Source organism: Passer montanus, unplaced genomic scaffold, assembly GCF_014805655.1.
Source record: "Passer montanus isolate IOZ18808 unplaced genomic scaffold, ASM1480565v1 scaffold26, whole genome shotgun sequence".
In the NCBI taxonomy this organism is placed as follows: domain Eukaryota; kingdom Metazoa; phylum Chordata; class Aves; order Passeriformes; family Passeridae; genus Passer; species Passer montanus.
Genome location: NW_024367261.1, coordinates 1788516 through 1809020, shown reverse-complemented (window position 1 = coordinate 1809020; position 20505 = coordinate 1788516). Strand labels below are relative to the sequence as shown.

Here is a 20505-nt window from a genome sequence, read left to right as displayed (position 1 = left end):
CAACTCTTGCTCCTCCAAGTGGGAAGCACCGACGACCCAATGCAGGGAAGGGCAGGAGGAGCCACCAGTGCTTCATCTACATTTCAGAGCCAACCAGGACCCTGGATCGGGAGGAGCAGCATTGCAACGACTCCACTTTCCCCAGCACATCTGATAGTGCCATTAGCACAACTGGCTCCCAGCCACCTGAGTGAGAGAAAGAACAACTGGATGCTTGTGAGGAATGATCAAATAAAAATTTACCATCTGAATAAACAGAACAGAACACCTGGCAGAGCGAGCGAGGTTCAGCCACAAGCACTGGCAGCAGCAGCAAGAGCTCCAGTGCTGCTCAGCACTGCTGTGGTGGGGAGAAGCCTTGAGCTCAGGCTGATTCCACTGCAGACCCTGTAAACAGTTTTGGGCCACTTCTTGGCAGAGTTCTTCAATTTATTTTAGATTTCCAGCACTTGCCAGAGGGAACTATTGGGAGGCCCATAAAAATTGAGTTTCCTCTCACAGTGTCAACTGGTGAAGTAGTCTTTTCTTCCTGGCCTCAGTCACTGTCGAGCGCTACCGCCTGCTGCTACAGAAAGTTGCCGTGTGACAGTAAGCAAGCTGACACCTAATTGTTACATTTGACCAAGTGTTTTAATTAAGGGCAGAGTGTCTTTAAAATAAACTCTTGGGAGGCTTTGGCCCACATTCAGGAAAGCACTTAAGTATAAGCCTTAGACTGTCCCTATTCAGGAAAGCATGTGCTTAAGTGCTTTCCTGAATGCAGATATATTCCCATCCTGGGGCATTAAAAGTGCACTAAATAATAACATTTATTGCAATTTGACTTCACTGTTTTCTTGAAATATTTATTTAGCTGTTTCTTTATTAAGAGTAAAGTCACTTGAATTTTTTATCTATTTAACGATGCTTACTGCTTGCTGATTGCATTCCAAGAGACAATCTGTAAATGCTGTTCATTTAAACTCCAGGGCTTTTTCCCCCACTAGCATGAAGCTGTCTCATTTTCTTGAAACACCAGTTACTCTCACACAGGGTACCTACTGGCCACATACCACTCAAAATAATTTTGCATAGAGTTGGAAATCTTTGAGGCTCTTCTCTATCAAATACCCAAGAAGGATAAAAAGTCAAGCTTTATCTAAACCAACGCTCATACCTGGGGCATTCACTGAACAGTGCGCAGTCCCTACTCCTACCAATAGTAATGCCTGTATTGTTTCACCAATATAGATGTCACAAGTCAGAACAAAAAGCCAAATTTCAACTAGCAGATCCCTCCCCCAACAGCCAACATGCAGTACCTGTGGTTTCACATCTCTCACAAGCCACCTCCAACACCTTTGCACCACAAACTTTAGATTTTCCTGACAGAAAGCTGACAGTGTTGAGCAGGAGGGGAAGAGCACATGAGCACAGTACGCACACGTCCACATGAAAAACTGGGAAAAGAGATGGGGTGTGCTTTGTCCTACTTAACCACTGCTCCTCCAGCTTCTGAAATTGAAGCTTGGGAAATGAGAACAGAGGTGTCAAATTTGTCAGTGATGCTAGAGCACAATGAAGCGAGAGGAGCTCATTCTTCTTCCCATGCCCATCTGGCCCATAGTTACACTGAATCAGTCCCACATTTCATGACCCACATCAACAGTCTGAGCCTTTTCCTGCAGTCCTGTGAAGAAGCACCAGGTATTGATTGACACAGGCTAGAGAGCTTCAGTGTCTCCTGTGGGCCAAGGGCCTGCTCAGGCCCCATTACTAAATTACTGACAATCTCTCACATGCTCAGGCTAGGACCAGTGATGAAATTTTCCTCGAATCAAAGCAGCAGGAGGAGTTTGCATGTTAGGTATTTTCTCTTCCCTCTGTAACACTGGGAAGGGTTCACATCCACCTGGGAACAGCACCTAACAGCTGCTGCACTGCTGTGAGGACAGAGGACACCAGTGACACTGCTGATCTCTCCTGCTCCCAGCACATCTTCCCCAGCAGCTTACAGCTGCAGGTGCTGGTTTTCACTTTTTCACTCCTACTTTGTTTTTGTTTCAGGGCAGCTGGCAGGGGTCCTGTGACCTGTGAGACATGGAGGAAAACTGGAATGGATTTCTGTGGAGCTTGCTAGACAAAATGCCTACAACATCTTTGTTTTCAATAGCTCTGAGAGTCCTTGCTAGTCCTAACATGAATTTACTTTTCTAGCTCAGACTTGGGCTTTTTGTGTACACCACCACTGCTAATGAAAGTACCAACTGCTGTACTCTAGCTTACTACCTCTGCACTCCAAGCACATAAAGAAATGCCAAAGTGATGGAAAAACAGCACATTAAAGTGATTTAACATAATCTGCACAATACACCAAAAAAGTTTTTAAAGGCTGGGTAAAAAACCTGCAGCATTAATTGTCCTCTGGCTACAGAAAGAAGCAGATGCAAATATAGGTGTCCCAACTGTGACCAGCAGGTACTTAATTAAGGGAACACCACATGAAGACACGTGCTTAATTTGTTCAGGTGGCAAGGTTAACAAAATAAACTCAGGGAGTGAATGCAACACAAGCAGAATGACTAAAAAACTAAGAAAAAGCCAGTCAAGATGAATCACACATCTCAGTCAAATAAAGGAACAGCCTGCTTGCTTTAAACTCGATCATAATTGGTTTCCACTCACCTTCCAAAAACATATTTAAAAAGGAAAATAGTATTTACAGCTCAAGTTAAACCACAACCACTTTACTCATCTGTTGTTTCAATTTTTCCTTAAGGTTTGTGTTTAAAGACAACCCGAAGCACCTCAGCAGCCTTTTTACATACACTGCATTTAACAAGAAACACCAAAAGTCATTGCGATGAAGTTTTGTAGAAGACGACATTGCAAGAAGAGAAAGCAGCATCATTTTCCTCAGACTTCTCTTCTGGGCACCACCAAACAGAGATATCTGACCCCTCACTTCAGCAGCTCTTGAGGCTGCACAGGGGATCCCTTGGACAAAAGGCTTTCAGGACAGGTCTCCTGCCCCCGTGAGCCTTGTCCGTTTCACACAGCGCTGCTCTCACCACAGTGGGGGACCCTTACTAGTGTTTACATAAGTCTGAATCATGCAAACTAGGAAAGATAGAATAAGAGGTAAAATAATCAAAAGCTGCATCAGCAAGAGCTGTGGTTTCAGTCAGTGGAAAGCATTATTTTTAGAAAACCAGAATCTCTTAGTCACCATCCTTCAAATTCACTCGCCTGCACAGGCAAGAGCCACGACCCTCTCTTTGGTCCAGTTCATTCCTCCTTCTCCAGAGTTTCTTCACTCCTCCATGCCCATGAAATCAGGCATGTGTGGCCAGCATGATCTGCTGGACATGACCCACCCATGACCAGCAGCTGCATTTACTACCACTCTGGTAAATACCATATTTTGCTTGTGATTGTATCCAACATTCCAAGGGCTGGCTTTTTTCAGGGGTCTTCCTCAGTTGTTCTTCACATGTACTTCAGCCTCAGATAACCAAAGCAGCTTCCACAGCTCAGCTGCCCCAGAAAACACTCCAACATTTTTTTTCTCCTCAAGTACAGCTTGGGTTTATTCAACAAGAAAGGGCAGAAGTAGCAATGTGTGCCCTTCATGCCACACACAGTGGCAGGAAAATACCCTGCAACCCAGCCAGAAATTATCTGAATTGCTGGATAATTGACTTAAAAGCTTGAATTGAAATCTAGAATGGCAGATCACACGCAATTCTGCTGAGGATTCCCCTTTTCTTCTTTCTTGCTTCTTTGCATCCCAGTTATCCTGAACTTTCCCACATGCTCATGGAATTCCTGCTGCAGCAGAGGGCAAGGCAAAACCAGTGGAGACCTCTGCTACAGCAGCTCTGACTGTGAGCATGTGGAGGGAGCAGTGAGACAGCAATAAGCTGGATCTCCCCAGGACACTGTGGCAGAGCACTGCCCATGTATCCTCCAGCACCAAGCTCCTGTCTGCATGACTTCCTGATGTGACTTTTCCCACCTTGTCTTCGGCATCCAGAACCAATCTCAAGTAACTTCCCACAGGCAAGAGGGCAGGGGGGCAAGAAAATCCATGACATGGAGGCAAACCATGAAACCCACAAAGGACAGCAAGCATCTCCTTCCAGGCCACTATGACCTGGGCTTAGTACACAATCCCTAACCTCAGCTGAGGTTTTGTATGTACTGAGGGCAAGTTTTGCTGTCCTTACTCCTCAAATGGCAACAGGGAAATCTTTTCTCTGGGTAACTACTGCCTCTGACTCTGGCAAAAGGCTACACTTCCAGCAGGAGAAGCACATTAGAAAACCACTGTTTGATATCAAAGCCTCCACAGTTTCTTAATAGTCCTTCATATTTTTTGTAGCTTCATACAGTTTTAGAACATTTTAATTTTAAAATAATGAGTTTATTTAACGATGATATTTCTCTCTTCTTGATTGCTGAGAGGATCTGTAGTACATATCCAGGTTTTCTTCCATCTCAAATTGGTACAGTGCAAAGCCAAGAATACATATGTTGCTAGCTGGAAAATAAAGTGCCCTTGATTCCTAACTTTATTTTGGACAGTTCACTCCAAGTTATTAAAAGCCAAATTCAGTAGTGAGAAAATATATATAGCTTCAACTGTTTTGTGTGGGTTTAAAGTACTATTTGCTTTATGAGTAAGAGATTCAATAATGCATATATTTACATAAAAATAGTTTTGACATTTAAGTTCACTTCTTGCCAAGGTGGTGCAAAAATGGAAATGTAAAAAGCATAAGCGCAGAAATAAGCCCCTATGCTGTAAGTCTGCTATTTACAGGTAATTTTTTTTCCTTGGCAATAATACCTGAACGGTATGTTTTATAGCACTAAAACTAGCCACTTTGAGTCAATTTAGTGTTTATGGAACGTGCCAGACTGACAGTTTGAGATTTAAATGCTCCATGCCAGCCTGTAGTTGAGCTGGGGTAGGGGCTAGGAGAGTTTCCAGAACCCAGGCCACTGATGGACCCCAGTCGTGCTCTGCAGACATGACAAAATCCATGATGGCACGAGTCCAGTACACAGCAATGCGAACACCCAATTATTCCTCAAGCCCCAGGAGGCTTCTGAAGAGGGTGGCACCAACCTGTGCTGTGCAAAAGCATGAGATGACACACCTACCACGAGTCAAAGCCCCAAAATGGCTATAAAAAGCACAAAACTTTAAAACAGATGGTGTTCTCTGCTAGCTCTGGGGATGACCATGCAGCACTTCCTAGATAATGGATTTGATCGACAGAAGAGTTTGGAAACTTCTCTACTACAGTAACCAAGATTTTTTTTTTTCCCCCAGAGCAATTAGTCAGTTCAGGGATGTCAAAACATATAACTAGGCCATGAGACAAATTACAGTGTAAGTGCTGCTACTTTGCCAATGACCTAGCAGGCTTGACCCTGAGATTTCTAATGTTTGAAATCTCACGTTCCTTGTTCAGTATTGCAGTACTTCTAAGGACATTTTAATTAAGATGAAGTGGCAGGCAAAGCTACCTGCATGGATCCTTCATATATATAAACAAATAACAACAAATCCCAGATGACCAAAGGGATGATATATTCATATAAAAGAGAGAAGTATAAAATAAATACATATAAATTCGTCAAGTCTTTGGTTGCCAATTCACTCTTTTGCAAAAGTTCATGACAACTGGCTCATCAATACTTGATACTCTGTCCCAGATGAACGGTCTGACAGTCAACAGTAATCTTCACATTCTAAGCATCATAAATAGATGAACAGAAACAATTATTCAGAGCTAAGGATAGTCTGGATCCTTACTGCAGCCTCATGTGTTACATATTTTTTTCTGCTGTGATCTCACTAGCAATGCATCACTGTTTTTAACCACTCTGAGCACTGATTCTACGTTCAGCAGCTGTGTTTGTTTACAGGGCTAGAAATTAGCACAGGACAAATGGACTTCATCCAACTGAAATTTTATTTTGGCATTTTCCACTACACTTCACAATATATTGGTCCTCATAGACCAATTATGTATTTGCCACTGACGCTGGCCAAGGAGAGTGCATAAGCAATGATGGTGCTCACTAATACTACACAGGGATGCTTTTATTGCTCCTAATGTGGGCTCCCTAATTACTAAGCACAGCCCAGTCACCTGTAGCCAGGAAAGTCCACTACTGCATTGTCCATACTTTTTTTTTTTCACTAGGAACATAAAGAATGTCCGCATAATCCATCCTGCACTTTTCACTCTGCCAGCTCAGAAACAGCAATGAAATGCAACAATATTTTATATTTAAAGGGACCTGCCTGTGCCCTTCACAGTTATAACTGAGCTCCCAAAGCCAATTTGAAAAGACTGTAAACCAAATTCAGACAAGTCAGCCCTAACATAATTTTCTATTTGAACATTCATGTGCTTTTTCATGGACATGTATTTCAAAACAAGCAAAAGAGCAGCCCTTTGCCCCTATGCCCTTTTCATCTCCTTGACCATTACCCTAGCACAGAGCTGGGGGGTACTTCAGTTTTCCCCATCCTGCTCTAGAATAAACTGTTCAAGAAGAGTTACTGAAATCACTGGAACATGGTGGCAAACACACCTGCCGAGTCCTCACACACCTGAGGTGTAATTTTAAATGTTCGCCCTAGTAATTCAGAACACATTTGTAACCAATTCCTACTTATGTTAGAACTCACACGAGACAAACATAAAGTGCATTAAACTGTAGTTTAGGGACTTCAGGCTGGTAAAAATACTTTGCTTCTATCTTCAAAAATGTATTTTAGAGAAACTACCAAACAGTCCCACAGGCACCAAACAGTTTCTTCAGACAAATATCCACAGCTAATCTGTCAATTAAACCAATAAGTCCTGATCAAGTACCTCTATGGAGAGAATAAAGTTAAAAGTACTATGCAAGCTCTTGAAATGTTTTTTTGGGGACTGAAAATGCCAGGAATATTTGCACAGCATTTTACTTCTGAGGAACTGCCTCTCACTATTTTTAACTTTGTTTCATGCAACAAACTGATAATTTAAAATAATAGCAATGATGATGTTCTGACATCACAAGATGCATGAAGAACCCTGTCAAAGTAATATATTGCACTCTGCTGTGTAATTATGTTATGTTGGAGCAGAGTGTTGGAAAACTTCGTATAATGATTAGCCGAGCGCTGAATGTTTTGATTGTCAGACAGGTTGTATATGATGCAAATATATGACTCAGAAATGATTTCACATAAACATTTTGGTAACAGTATTCTGACTCATAACCTCCAACATAGAAAATAACAAGCTGCACAAAACATCTGTGCGCTCTGAGCAACCCCAGCTTGCAGTAACCTTCACAAGCCTCCCAGCACAGAGAGACCAGAGGTCCCATCCCTGAGGACCTGCAGCTGAGATGCTGACACCTACCTTCCCAAAACAAGTCAAAGACCCAGCAAAAAGTGCTGTCATTCCCAACAGGGATCCCTGGCAGAGAGCTGTGACAGTTTATGCCATCTGAGAGCCTGCCCAGTGGGCATTGCTTGGTTTCAGTCCACAATTAACAGGGCTAAGAAGGGAGGAAAGGTTTGTTGTTATTCCACCCTGAAGCTTCACTACGTCAAGTACAACACAATGCACAGTTCTTCTTCTATTTATTTTTTCATTCATTAGGAGATGGACAGCTTCTTTCACAGCCCCCTTCTGAAGACAAATGTGCAGTCTTGAGTGACAAGGAGGATTTACCGTCTGTTATTTCAGAGGAGGTTTGCCATGTTTATTCTGGAAAGTGCCATGAATTAATGAACTATCTCTTCAAGCCTCAGTGCATCGGAGCTGCCAGCTCTCCAGCTGCCAGAAGCAACAGACTGTTTTGGGACCCTATAAAACTGCTTTTACTGAGACTAGAGATAGCAACAGTATCAGGCAGACCCAATCCCAATAGCTTCTGAAACATAAAGGAGTCATTATACCAACTTCAGCTGTTACACTGCATTTTTATGGGAAGTTTCTCAAAAAACTCCCAGCTAACTCAGAAGAAGATCTACTATTAGCTTCCCTGCAGCGTGGGCTTTATCAAAAGTCAATCAAACCTTTATCAGGCTCTCCAATAGTTTCAAATTAAACATGTGCTAGCCTGTGACCTCTCTCATCTCTCCTATGTTCAGCTGTTGGCAAGCATGTCTGAAGAGCCATATTCCTAATGGAGTATGGCTGCAGAAGGCACAGACTGTGCAACATTGATGAGCAAGGCTCACAAGCAGGAAGACAAATTCTAAGCCAAGTGAGAACCTGTAGGCTCCAGGTGATTCACAGTGCCACCTGAAAAAAGCCAGGTGTCACCAGATAAGACTCTCTTGTTTCACTGGCTCCATGAGCCACTGGAGGACTGGCCAGATCAGTAAAACAGGTGAGATTACAGGACCAGAAGTAAGAATTTCAGGGATCTCATCACAGTCCTGGTCCAGTCATAATCCCTGAGCCTCAGCTTAGTTATTTGGAAAATCAGTATAAGAGTGATTTGCATTTTTCAGAGCACACTTTGAGAGTTAAATGTTTATGAAGTGTTTTGAGGTTCTGAATAAGAGACAGAGTAGTATCTTGATGTTGTCTAGCAAGTAACGAGCATTACATATCCTGCAGAATGGAACATTTTTGGACAGGACAGCTGCTACAATCATTAAAATGTAAAAACTATCACATGCAAGAGACAAGACACAGACATCTCAAAGAGAAAATCTATTGGAGTACATTAAACAAATGTATTTTCTCTCCAGCTATCTTCCACAGCATAATAAGTTGGAACTTCTTAAATATGAGAACTCTCTTTTTTTTTTTTTTTTTAAAGTCTCCCTTCATTTCTCTTCATTCCGTTCCCCCTCTGCCTTTTTTCTTTGTGGGTTTAAAAAAAAATTAAAAAAAAAAATTAAAGAGCAAGCCAAGAGATTCACAATCACCAAAGCCTGCAGAACATACAGTGAATTTTGGCAGGACATGCATGTTTATCCTTTTCATATGTTGTTTAAATTATTTTTATAAACAAGTCATTATCTTGCATAGCCACTGCTTGGTCCCTTTCATGTCAGAGATGTTTGATGTTACAATAATTAAGCAAAAAGGTCTGCATGCTTGAAATGCTGTCTCAGGATGACGGTTTGTGGGCAAGAGAGGCTGCTGTTTTTCTAAAATGAAGGGTTTCTTTGCCAAACTTCATCATTTAAGTTGAGCACCTGGATTTTGTACTTGTGAATCAAATCTTTGTGTAGATATTAAAACATGAATTTCAAACCAGGCTTAAATTTTAAAACTATCCTCCTACTTTTTTGCATGAAACTGTGCACATGTCAAGGCTTGCAGAGAAGCTTCTCCCTTGCACATGAATGTTTTGAAGAACCAAGCCTGACATCATTATGAAGGCTCAGGTACATTAAAAGTGTGTAAGGCCTCTCCCTGCATCACACCACCAGTGTGGCCAAAAGTAGTGAAGAAACGTGAACGGGAAGCCCATGGTAAGTGACATAGGAAATGCCTCTCCTCCTTTTTTCCTGCAGAGCTTCTGGCGATTAAAGAGTGTTGCCTCTACCTCTGCTCATCTGAATTTGGACAGAGGGAGCTTGCACCTCTGTGCCATGAGGAATTCAAGCTGTGACCATTTCTTTAATCCCTGATACAGAACACCTTTATCCAAATATCTTAAAGCAGTTTGAAAATATGGATGTTAGGCTGCAGCAATGTTCATGTTCAAACAACTCTGTATTATTACAGAGTTTACAAAGGCAAAAGTAGACAAGTCTGCATCTTGTATGCATTAGTTACAGTTAAACCTTATTTTCCAACTTATTTGGATAATTTTATTCCTTGTAAAAAGACTGGAATTGACTGCTAAGAGCTTTACTCTTCTGGATTTCTCTCTCAAGTGGTCTGGAAAGCCCAGGAGAGACAAGGATGCAAGGAGGCACATCTGTTTCACACCATAGCTGTTGACCCTTTCCTCCCTCCAACACCTCTTGGCTTATGTGTGTAACTATCAGACCCTGCTCACGAGCTCTAATCTGTTCTCATTTTTTAAGTGCTCTTTGTTGCCTGGTGTGGAGCCTAATGCTTGTGCTTCAATAGACATTATGTCACCCTTTAGCCCTTGTACAAACAGAGTGTCTAATACCTTGACCATACACGCCACGTGAACACGATGAGGTGAGCGACAAGATAAGAAAGCTGCAGCAGTACACTTCAACATAAACATCTCTGTGCATGCTTTAAGCATGGCACATTTTACAGCCTGCACTGTAGATCTCCATTTGACAAGATTTTGGGTTGAACAAATACATGTTCGTTAGAAGAGTGTTTCAAATAGCCAATTCATACATTTCTCACACTGCAAACAACCATTAACATACATGGAATAACACATCTTTGGAATACTGTTTGAAAACACTCCCTCATTTACTATCAGGAAATTTGACTCTTCAGAACAAGTGTTAACACTGTCTTGTTTAATTTGTAAAGCTATTCAAGCCATGAAGTACATCTGCACATTCAGTATATTTCCAATACTGTGCTTCTGTTTTCATTTTAAAATGTTTTTATTTATACACTAATATTTGACCTATGAATGTTCCAAGTTTATATGGAGCCAGCTGTTCTAAATTCTGGTTATACTGAGCATTAGTGCAAAACATCAGGTGATATCATTGGATATTTTTAAGGGGAAAGTTCACAGGAAAGCAGTTATGTATTCTTGTGATTAACACCACATTGGATCAAAACAGTCATGTCTAGCTCTCTGAAAAATACAGCTACTGTTTTAGTTAGCAGAACACTTCGGCTCTGTCTACATTATCCTTTTTTGCCAAAAGTTCCCACTGTTGCTAGCACTGATTCAATTCTGTCATTGTGCTGTGATGAACACTGCTACGTAAAATAAAAAGAGCTGAAAGCAGCGCTGTCAAAATCTTTGTGCCCTTAACAACAAAACAAAAAAATAATAATCTCATTACATCACCAAAAAAACCCAACCAACCCAAAACGCAAACAAACAAAAAAATGCATTCCAAAACTCTACCCAACACTACAAGACTGTTTCTTAAGTAACTGAAAGTTCAGGAAATGCCAGCCCCAATCCACAGCAGTTTTTAGGAATCAAAGTCCATTACGAGGTATTAAACACCCCTGCAATCCACAGGGACTCAGCTTCTTTAATTAAGCTTTTTTCCTCCTGCAACAGCCTTGCAGCAGCTGCAGCCACATGCCCTTCCCAAAGCCCCTGGGTGGGAGCCTGCTCTGGGTGCAAAGCACCAGGCCACTTAGTGTGCTGCTGCCAGCCACCGCTGCTGCAAGGGCTGCAGTTCTGCAGAAGGCACCACTCCTCATCCTCTGCCAGCCATGACTGAAAAAAAGGTGGAAAGAAACAACTCACTGAATGTTTTCAGGCATGTCTCCTCATCTTCAGCATATCATGGCTACAGAATCCCAATTCCCACTTAGAATTCTAGGCAGTTTGGGCTGGAATGGATCTTCAAAAGTCATCCAGATCAGTCCCTGTCTTGGGCAGGAACACTGCTCAGAAAAACAGATTGCTCAAAGCCCTGTCCAACCTGACTTTGAACAGCTCCAAGGACAGGGCATCCACAGCTCCTCTGGAGAACCTGTTTCAGTGTCTCACTACTGCTGTTTGAAAAATTTCTGCCTTCTATCCACTCTAAAACTACCCTCTTTGAGTTCAAAACTGCTGCTCCATAGAACAGGGAATCGAGGTGTGACCCAACACCAGGCTCCAAGAATCAGGTGGGCAGAAGACAGTTTTCCAGGCCTGAACCTCCTTCTCCCAGGCTCTGAGGTCTGAGAGTTGCTGTAACAAATGGGAATCTCTCACCCATTAACCATTTTTCTATTTGGGCAATAGTGCTTCACACTGCTATATAAATGGTCAAGTGGAATGTTAAATGATTAGGAGGTGGGCTGTACTTTACAGCATAGCTGTGCATCTGCTGGGATACAGCAGAAACACACAATGGGACTGTTTACGTCCCAAGTAAATCATACCTTCCTCTAACCCCCTACAAGTCAGCAATGAGGCAAGATGACCTAAAAAGAATCGTGACTCCATGGCATGGAAAGTCTAAACACCACCTTCCTTCCTCCTAAATCACAAACACCACTTAGAAGTTTATATTTAAAACTACAAGAGAGAGTGTAACCACTGCAATGCACCGGGCTAGACCCAGCAAGGATCCACAGCTCCTTGGCAGAGGTACAAGCCTGCAGCAAGCAGTCCCAGCAGGAGCTCAGCACAAGACATCCATGACAGCTGCCCAAGTGATTTTCTGCTAAAGCCATGTTGAGCTGGAAAAAAAATGCCAAAAAAGAAAACCTTTTTATAAGAAGTGGTTTAGCTTCAATTTTTTTCTGAGGGAAAGAATTAGAAAGTTTTGCTTTTATTTAAAAAAATTTTTTTTTTAAAAACCCACCAGTCCCACACCTGGGTTTCTAATTCAAAATGCAACTTTTCATTTATTTACAGATAAAAAATTTGGCTTGAAGTAATCAAGACTGGTTTGGCAATACTAGCTTTTTAAATTACAATAAATTGCTGTTGTTATTGTTGTTGCTGGAAGAAAAATTTGTGTGAAATGTTGAAGTCTAGGACTGTAAATTTTGAAGCTCTGAAAAGCTTTCACAAGACAGAAAATAATCCTACTAATGTCATACTGTCTGCTTCCAGTAGCTTAGTCCAGATGACAGTCAGACTTGGATAAACTGCTTACATGAACATGACCCTCCACTCATTTCAACAGTACAGGTTTTGAAGAGCAGCATTTCCAGGAGCCACACATCTTCCAAGGCTCCTAGCCAAAGACAGAAGAATGACAGTTCCTCAAATTCCGAGTCCAGAGGAGATAAGGACTTCTAAAAGACCATTTGCCCTTTCTTTAACCATGTTGTTAGGCAGCTTCCCACTAGCAGGCAGCTCACAAGCAGCAGCTACTTCAAGGAGATTACATAAATGAGGATCTCGAGCTGCATCAGTTGCACAGCAAATATAAGGCTGCTCTTCGGCACTTGGGGATCTGTCTTGGCATCAAAGCCCACTATACAAGGCTTGGCAGAAGTCATTAAACTCATTCCCATCATCAGCTTCATGATTTCTAATATTGGCCTGCTCTGGACACACGTGGAGGACACTGCTCACATGCCGAGCAAGTGAGGCTGTACACAGCCAGCTGGCAGCACAGCCAGATCTGCAGCATCACACACTCCAGTTATTCCCTCTGAGTAGATGTCTTGACCTTTACAACACGTGGCCAAGAGTATAAACAGATGGGATGACAGTATGAATGGTACAGTCCCATCAATCCAATCACGCAACAACCCTGATACATCTTGGTTGCCTAATTTCATATCTCCCAACAGCAAGCATGGTACTGGGAAAAAGGCAGGTGGGCTGATCAAATCCTTTAGATGAAAAAATTCACCTGCTTTAGAAACACATGTAAGGATGTTGGAGCACTGCTTCCCTCCTGTGAAAAGCTGTGCAGAACAAAGGCATATTGCTTGCACCTAAGGTGCTACGGATCATTGTGCGAGATCACTCCTAGAAGGAAATCTGGTAGGTCACCACTGCCAAAAAGAAGAAAAGCCTGTTTGTAAGACATCACATCCATAAGGTGCAGCTTTATAGGCAAGGGGAGAGAGAGAGAGAGAGAGAGTGTGTATTTGTCCAACAAGTCTTACATCTACCTCCAGGCAATTTCCTTGCACTGAAAGGAAGCACCCTTGCCCCAGCTGACACTTGAAGTCTTTCAGGGAAGATGGGGATTGCCTGGAGTTTGGGGATTCAAAAATAGAAGAGTCTTTCCACCACAATCCCAATTCAAATAGTGTTGAAGCTTCAGGGCTGTTTGCAGGACCGGCTGGCAAAAGGTGAGATTCCCCTCAACCTTTTGCATGGAGCCCTCCCAAGGGACCTGTGGGTCTTATGATAAAAGGGAAAACCCTTTCTCCAAAAGTAGATGCACACTGAATCAGTGCTGTTAGTCTGCTACAAAAAGCCACAGTGCTGAATAACCAGGTACCGCACCCCAAAGCACACTTTTTATGATCCTTATCTCTGGCAGGTTTGATGGGTTCAGACTTTTCCTGCATGTCTATCAACAGCCCCAGATTCAGGTCATGGCAGAAATTCAGACTGCCACTGAATTCCTTGGGTTTGATTGTAGGAAGCGCATGGCTGTTTTTCCTCTCAGTGTGGATGCCTGGATAGGAAGATATGGGTGAAGACCATGTTCTGACACAGGATTGCTTCATAGCACCCTCTACGATACAAAAATAATTCTGGATGCCGTTAAAGTAGCAAAGTTTTGAGAGCCCTGTTTTCTGCTGCTTCACACATCATGCACTACTCTGAAGACAGCAGCTGGTGAGGCAGAGGATGCAGTGCAGATCCCCTTCACATCAGCACTGATGTGCCTGAGAACATGGGACAAGCTGTCAATCCAGCATCACTGCCTCCAGAGGTATCTCCATACCAACCCCAGGCTGTTCTGCCAAGAGGAGATAACCTTATCTCGTGCCATGAGGAAGGTACCTTTTCCAGATAGGAAACATTAATAGATGTTATTCTCCCAACAGTACTATGTCAAGACATGCCACGTATTTACATCAAGGCTGTTCCTACAAGGAGAGCTGAACAGTTTCACAAAGATGCCTGGCCCACAATGCACTCCACCCCAAGCCCACAACCCTGCTGTACAGCCATTTCCACAGCACAGAAGTTTGGTACCCTGCTTCCTCAGTGAATCCATGCAGATGTTTCCATCTGTGCTAGCTATCCAGACTTCCTAGGTGTGAAATGAAAAGAAACAGGCACGTCTTGGACACTTCATCCTAATGAAAACACCCAAACAGACACTTCTAGGATCGTCTCCCAAAAAAAGGGACCAGATTTATCAAGGACAGGTTATGTTTTCTGTCAAATTATGTTTTGTTATTTAACCTGATAAATTAAATTTATTATCTAAATTACCTGAACTGGTTTATATCTCATGTGATTTTGCTTGTAATGGGAACAAAAAATCTTTTCTCCTCCCCGATACTGCTCTCCAGGTGCAGTTTTTTTTCATAAAACTAAGTGCTTAGCATCTCCCAGAAACCCTGGACACACTAAGCTCCCCTATAATCAGCCCCTCTGGGAATCATTGCCCACACCATGATACAGACATCACCAGGTAAGCAAGATAAATTCCAGATTCTCCATTTCAAAGACTGATATTTCCTGTCCTCCCTGTAAGACAGCAACTCCCTGTGTGTGAAGAACCTTCACACTTCTGTGACCTTCCTGTTTCACTTAAAAAAAAAAAAAAAGCCCAAAATGAAATAGAAACCATCTCCAAGAGCACCATCACCTTTGAGGCTGATACAAGCCTGCATTGGTGAGGTATCGGATTATTCAGGCAAAGTCCCTCAGCTTTGCAAGATCTTTGCAAAGAGGACTCATACCCCGAGCACATATGGGAACATATCCCCAGACAGAAAACACATCTGCTGTGTCCCTGGACTGAAGGATGTAAGTTGGTCAGGAAGGGCTGGAGCCCTGCATGTTTAAAATCAGCAGTGACTACAAGCTAGTGACCCTTTTCGGGCTACAGGGCTGGAAAAATTAATGCACTTTTATACATAACACCTGCAAACTTTCATGACAAAGTAGGACTCCTCTGCACAGCTGACCTGGATGACGGCTTTCCAGCACAACGAGATGCATCAAACTTTTATACATAACACCTGCAAACTTTCATGACAAAGTAGGACTCCTCTGCACAGCTGACCTGGATGATGGCTGTCCAGCATCAAACTTTTGTCTGGTTCTGAGCTGCAGCAGAAGCAGCATCAGCACCTGCAGGCAGGTCACCCACACTGACTTGACTTCCACACAGCCACATTCACCTACATTTCCAGGTGACACCATACACTCCTCGCCCTGAGAGAGCAGCGGGGGCCCCTCGCATCTCTTTGTTAGTTGCCTCTTCAGTAATGGAATGGGAAGTCTTTATGGTTGAACACAAAGTTCTTCAGAAGTCAGTTTTAATGGAACAGAAGTAACTGTATATATGGCCGCATGCAGAAAGCCCCAAATGAAATAATTCTGGCAGTGTCCACTTATAAGCAGACTCCAGCTGTGAGTTTTCAGGGTTGTTTGACATGTACTTCATTGGATTAGTCAGTGTGCTTGAAATCAAGAATTCTTCCCTTTCTGCTGTGATCCCACTCTCTTTTGCTGCATTTCTGACTTCATCTAATAAGCTACTTTGACAGATCACAAGCTGGCTTTCTCCCATCAAACCTTGGGTTTCTATATTGGAACATAACCTTAGGCTTCCTCTAGTTTTCCGACCTGAATTACTGTTAAATGGAAAAGTAAATGTCAATACACAGGTGAAAGACCCCAAAAAATCCCTGGTATGTCAGAGAAGCCACAGAAAACAGCCAAACAGCTGTTCAGTTCCAGCCCATCGATTCATCAACACTCCGGTAACAAACAATCACGTTAAATGACATTATGGTTTATGACTCGGGATTTGGAAGTTGATGAGAAATTTCTACAGTTGATTCATGCTTCCTGAGACGCCTAACTAGCATTTCAATTGCACTATTTTACTACATTACATGAATAATTTTCTTCTTTGTTACATAAGTGTCTAGATCCAAATTATCAGAAGTGATTTGAATCATATGAGTGGGAGGGGTTATTTCCAAAAGAAACACATACTTTCAGATTATACCATCTAATAATACTCTCCTGGTGCTTTACAAACAGCTAATTACCTTCTTAAACACCACATGCTCACACTTATTCCTGAAATCAGCTCTTTAGGGAACTGCCTAGCCCCTTGCAGGCATCTTGTTTCACATCCCTCAAGTACAGTGTGATATGGGGGTTGCTTATAGACAGCCACAGTCAGCACCACACTTCTTAAAATCACAGCCCCAAGGACAGGTCCTGAAAGTCCCCAAGGCAAAGGACAGGGACAGCAGCAGCAGCTCTGTGTATTCAAAGGACAGAGAGGTTTGGGGAGGCTGGGAGGGAAGAAAAACAGCTGTCCTTTGGATTTAAAACCTGTACAGTATTTCCCAGATCTCAGCTTCTGAGCTGAGACCACAGACCATGCTAGTTTCATTGATGGACAATTTCAGGATGTCTCAATCAAATACATCCAAGCCCTGAGATGGCAACACCACTAAACATCCCCGAACTGACTTAAAACAGGGCAGATGAGACCCTGAGAGGTACACACCTGCAGTACAAGGAGACAACAGAGCTCCAGGCTCAGGAAGGTCTGAGCGCCTAAGGCAGCTCAGCTGTAACCCTTACGAGTTGTGGCCACCTCGGTTGCAATGTAGACAAATCCTTCAACTACTTGCAATCCAACTATTTACAACTCTTCTCACTTACCACATGATTTCCATCAGCTACAAAAATTAATCAGCTCTTATTCTAGATGCACACATCGTGGCACAAAGCTGTTGAACACCTGTACCAGCACTGGGAGCTCCGAGAAATTTCCTGCTGCAGTGACATACCCCTGCTCCAAACAAGTAAACACACAACAAATTCGGTTTGGTTTGTTTGTTTTTAAACAAGACAAGCTGTTGTCGTTCTGGCACACAGCTCTGGCAGCACAAGCAAAAAGGCAAAGTCTTCAGCTGACCGGCTAAGACACTTGAGCTTCACAGGAATTCCCTAAAAAAAGGAACTGCTATTTGCCAACTGAAATATTTTCATTCTCCACATTAGGCTGAATCTAATTACACTGTTTCCTTACAATTGCATAGTACTAAGAGCTCCTTTAAGTAAAAACTTAATGACTTTCCCACTGCAATGCCCGCCTCAGAGCCCTTCACGTCGCTGACAGGATGATTTGTTTGAAGAGCAGGTTGACATCTAACAAAACTTAATTCAAGATTTCCACATGATACAGATTTTTATTACGTTCCCGTGCTCAATCACCAAAATAACCTACACAGAGTAGTACACATATTCACCACCGCACTAGCTCTGATCCCTTAAAACAAAAACAAATAAAAAATATTTTAAAAGGAGAAGACGAGGACACCGTGAAGTAGCGTGGCTGTACTTTGTTCAAGCCCAAAATGCATCTCTGCTGCTGGACCTTGCATAGAGTGAGTGCAACCTGTACTCTGGCATGACCCCAGCTCGGCTGCCCAAGAAGCAGAGGAGGGTGTGCTTAATTCTGAACTACAGGCTCGGACCACTACCATCAGAACAAGTACTACTAAAAAGATAATTATTCTTTTTTTTTCTTCCTTCCTCTCACTCCCTCCCCCCAACGTTTTGAAAGCCAGGGTATATTCTTTTTCTACTGTTTGCGAGAGGTTTTGCCCTTCCCCGAAGTGAGCTGCCCTCCTGGCCGAAACCCGCGCACTCCAAGGTGGGTCCCAGCCGGCAAAGCCCCGACCCCGTCGCGCCGCACCGGGGAGCGCCCGCCCGTCCGTGCACACTGCCCGGCCAGGGGTGTCGGCGGGACGGACGGACGGACGGACGGGCTCCGCGCAGCCCAGGACTCCCTCCCTGTTTCCCTCACTCACCCAGGTTGACGAAGCTCATCACCATGTCGGCGTCGTTGAGGAAGGCGCTGTCCTGCGGGCTGGGCAGCGGCGGGGCAGGGGTCGGCGGGCGGCCCCCGCTCTCCGCGCCCGCGCTGCCCTCCGCGCCCTCGGCCAGGGAGTGGTAGAGGTCCAGCATGAAGCGCGGTGCCGCCCTCAGCCGTCCCGGCGGCGGGGCCGGCGGCTCCCGCGGCAGCGGCCGGGGGCGGTGGGGCAGCCCCAGCACCGAGAGGATCTCCCGCTGCATCTCCCGCTTCTCGTGCGACTTCAGCCGCCGGTAGAGGAAGCCCGAGCCGGCGGCGGCGGGCGGCGGCTCCCCGCCCTCGGCGGGCAGCGCGGGCTCGGCGGGGCGGCAGGCTCCGCTCAGCAGCGCCCAGCAGCAGCACAGCCAGGCCAGCCGGCGCGGCATGGCGCTCCGCCGCCGCTCAGGTGCGGCGGGGCCGCCCCCGGCCCGCTCCGGCCGCTCAGCTCGCCATGCCCCTGCCCGGGGGATCCGCGCCGGGCCGCGGGGGCTGCGGACGGAGGGAGAAGGAGCAGCGTGAAGAGCAGCAAACTTTTCTCGCTGCCAGGGAGCGAGCGAAGGAGAGAGCGAGCGAGCGGCTCCTGCGGCTGCAGCCCCGGTCCCCGCGGGCTGGCCGGAGCGCGGCCGCTGACAGCGAAGGCAAATGAGCAGCGCGCCCGCCTCCCGGCGGGGCGGGCGGCCGCTCCTCCGGGGCGGGGAGCGGGCGCAGGTAGCGCGGCCCCGCGGGGGCGGGCGGGGCGCTGGAGCAGGAGCAGGAGCAGGTTGAGAAGCGCCGGCCCCGTCGGGTGTCGCGGGCTCGCTGCGCTGGAGCGGCGCTCCGCCGAGCTGCGGCTCCTGCCGCCTCTGCGGCTGGACTCTGCTGGCTTGTTAAAGGAAGGGTTTCGGCCACCCTTCCTGCCCCCAGCGGGTGTTGGCTATTTGTCCTGAAAATAGGTGGAGTTTTCTAAATCTGAATAAGCGTTGGGGTTTATTTTAGCAGGTTACGACATACTACACAGCTTTTTAGCCCTTTTTTTTTCCCCTGGAGTATCTTGGAGAACTGAACATGAAACTGTGGTACATGGCTGAGACTACCCAGGTATCCCTGATTGATGGAATACCGGTCTGCATCCTGTGCAGCAGGCTATACTGCCAGAAAAGAACATACCCCCTCCTACAGTAATGCTGCAGCTCTGATTTCATCACTGTCATCAAAGAGTGAAAAAAAAAAATCCCAAACATCATCTAACACTCCAATAACAGCAGTTTGGTTGAGTGAGAGGCAGCTCTTCCATACCCTGATCTCTGACTTCATGGATCTTGCTTGGACTGGATGAGTAAAGCCAGTCTAGTCTCACTGAAATCAGTGCAATTGCTCTGGGTTTGAACTGGGATAATTTCATAGGAGTTGGCCAGAGAATAATATCTGGACCATTTGAAGTCACTGGCAAAATTTCCATTAACTTTATTAGAATCAGAATCTGGCAATAAGCTCATATTCAGCTTCCCAGAGACACAGCTGAGAATATTCAGGACAGAATACAGTATTTTCAGAAGTGGAGGCTACACTGAGCCCTCACGTCTCTGAAAGCAAGGTTACAGATGTGTGCTTTAACTGCACCAGTCAAAGAACCCTGTAATGCTGGATACTTAAAACTTGTTTTGATAGGGAAAAGGGCACCAATTAGGAGATTTGAGCATAGCAGTCATGAGAGTGAGAGGGACTGCAAGTTGCTTTTACAACTTTTTCTTCCCATGATTGTGAAGACACTCAAAATCTGAAAATGGGGATGCATGTGACAGCGCAGACCCAACATGTTCCTTTTAGTGTGGTGGATCCCAGTACCTTCATGAAAGAGGTCTCTGTTTCCCAGGAAGGACTCAAGAAGGGAATGTCCAGGG

General features: G+C 44.6%; 1 protein-coding gene across 1 annotated transcript in view; it reads right to left on the bottom strand.

The window, feature by feature from the left end:
• Positions 1-19017, bottom strand: part of BMP6 (bone morphogenetic protein 6) — an 87101-nt gene extending 68084 nt beyond the window's left edge. Inside the window, exon 1 of the mRNA XM_039712056.1 lies at positions 18585-19017. Coding sequence (XP_039567990.1) covers positions 18585-19011 — 427 coding nt within the window. The 5' untranslated portion in view covers positions 19012-19017. The remainder of the gene's footprint in view (positions 1-18584) is intronic.
• Between the last annotated feature and the right edge of the window lie 1488 nt (positions 19018-20505).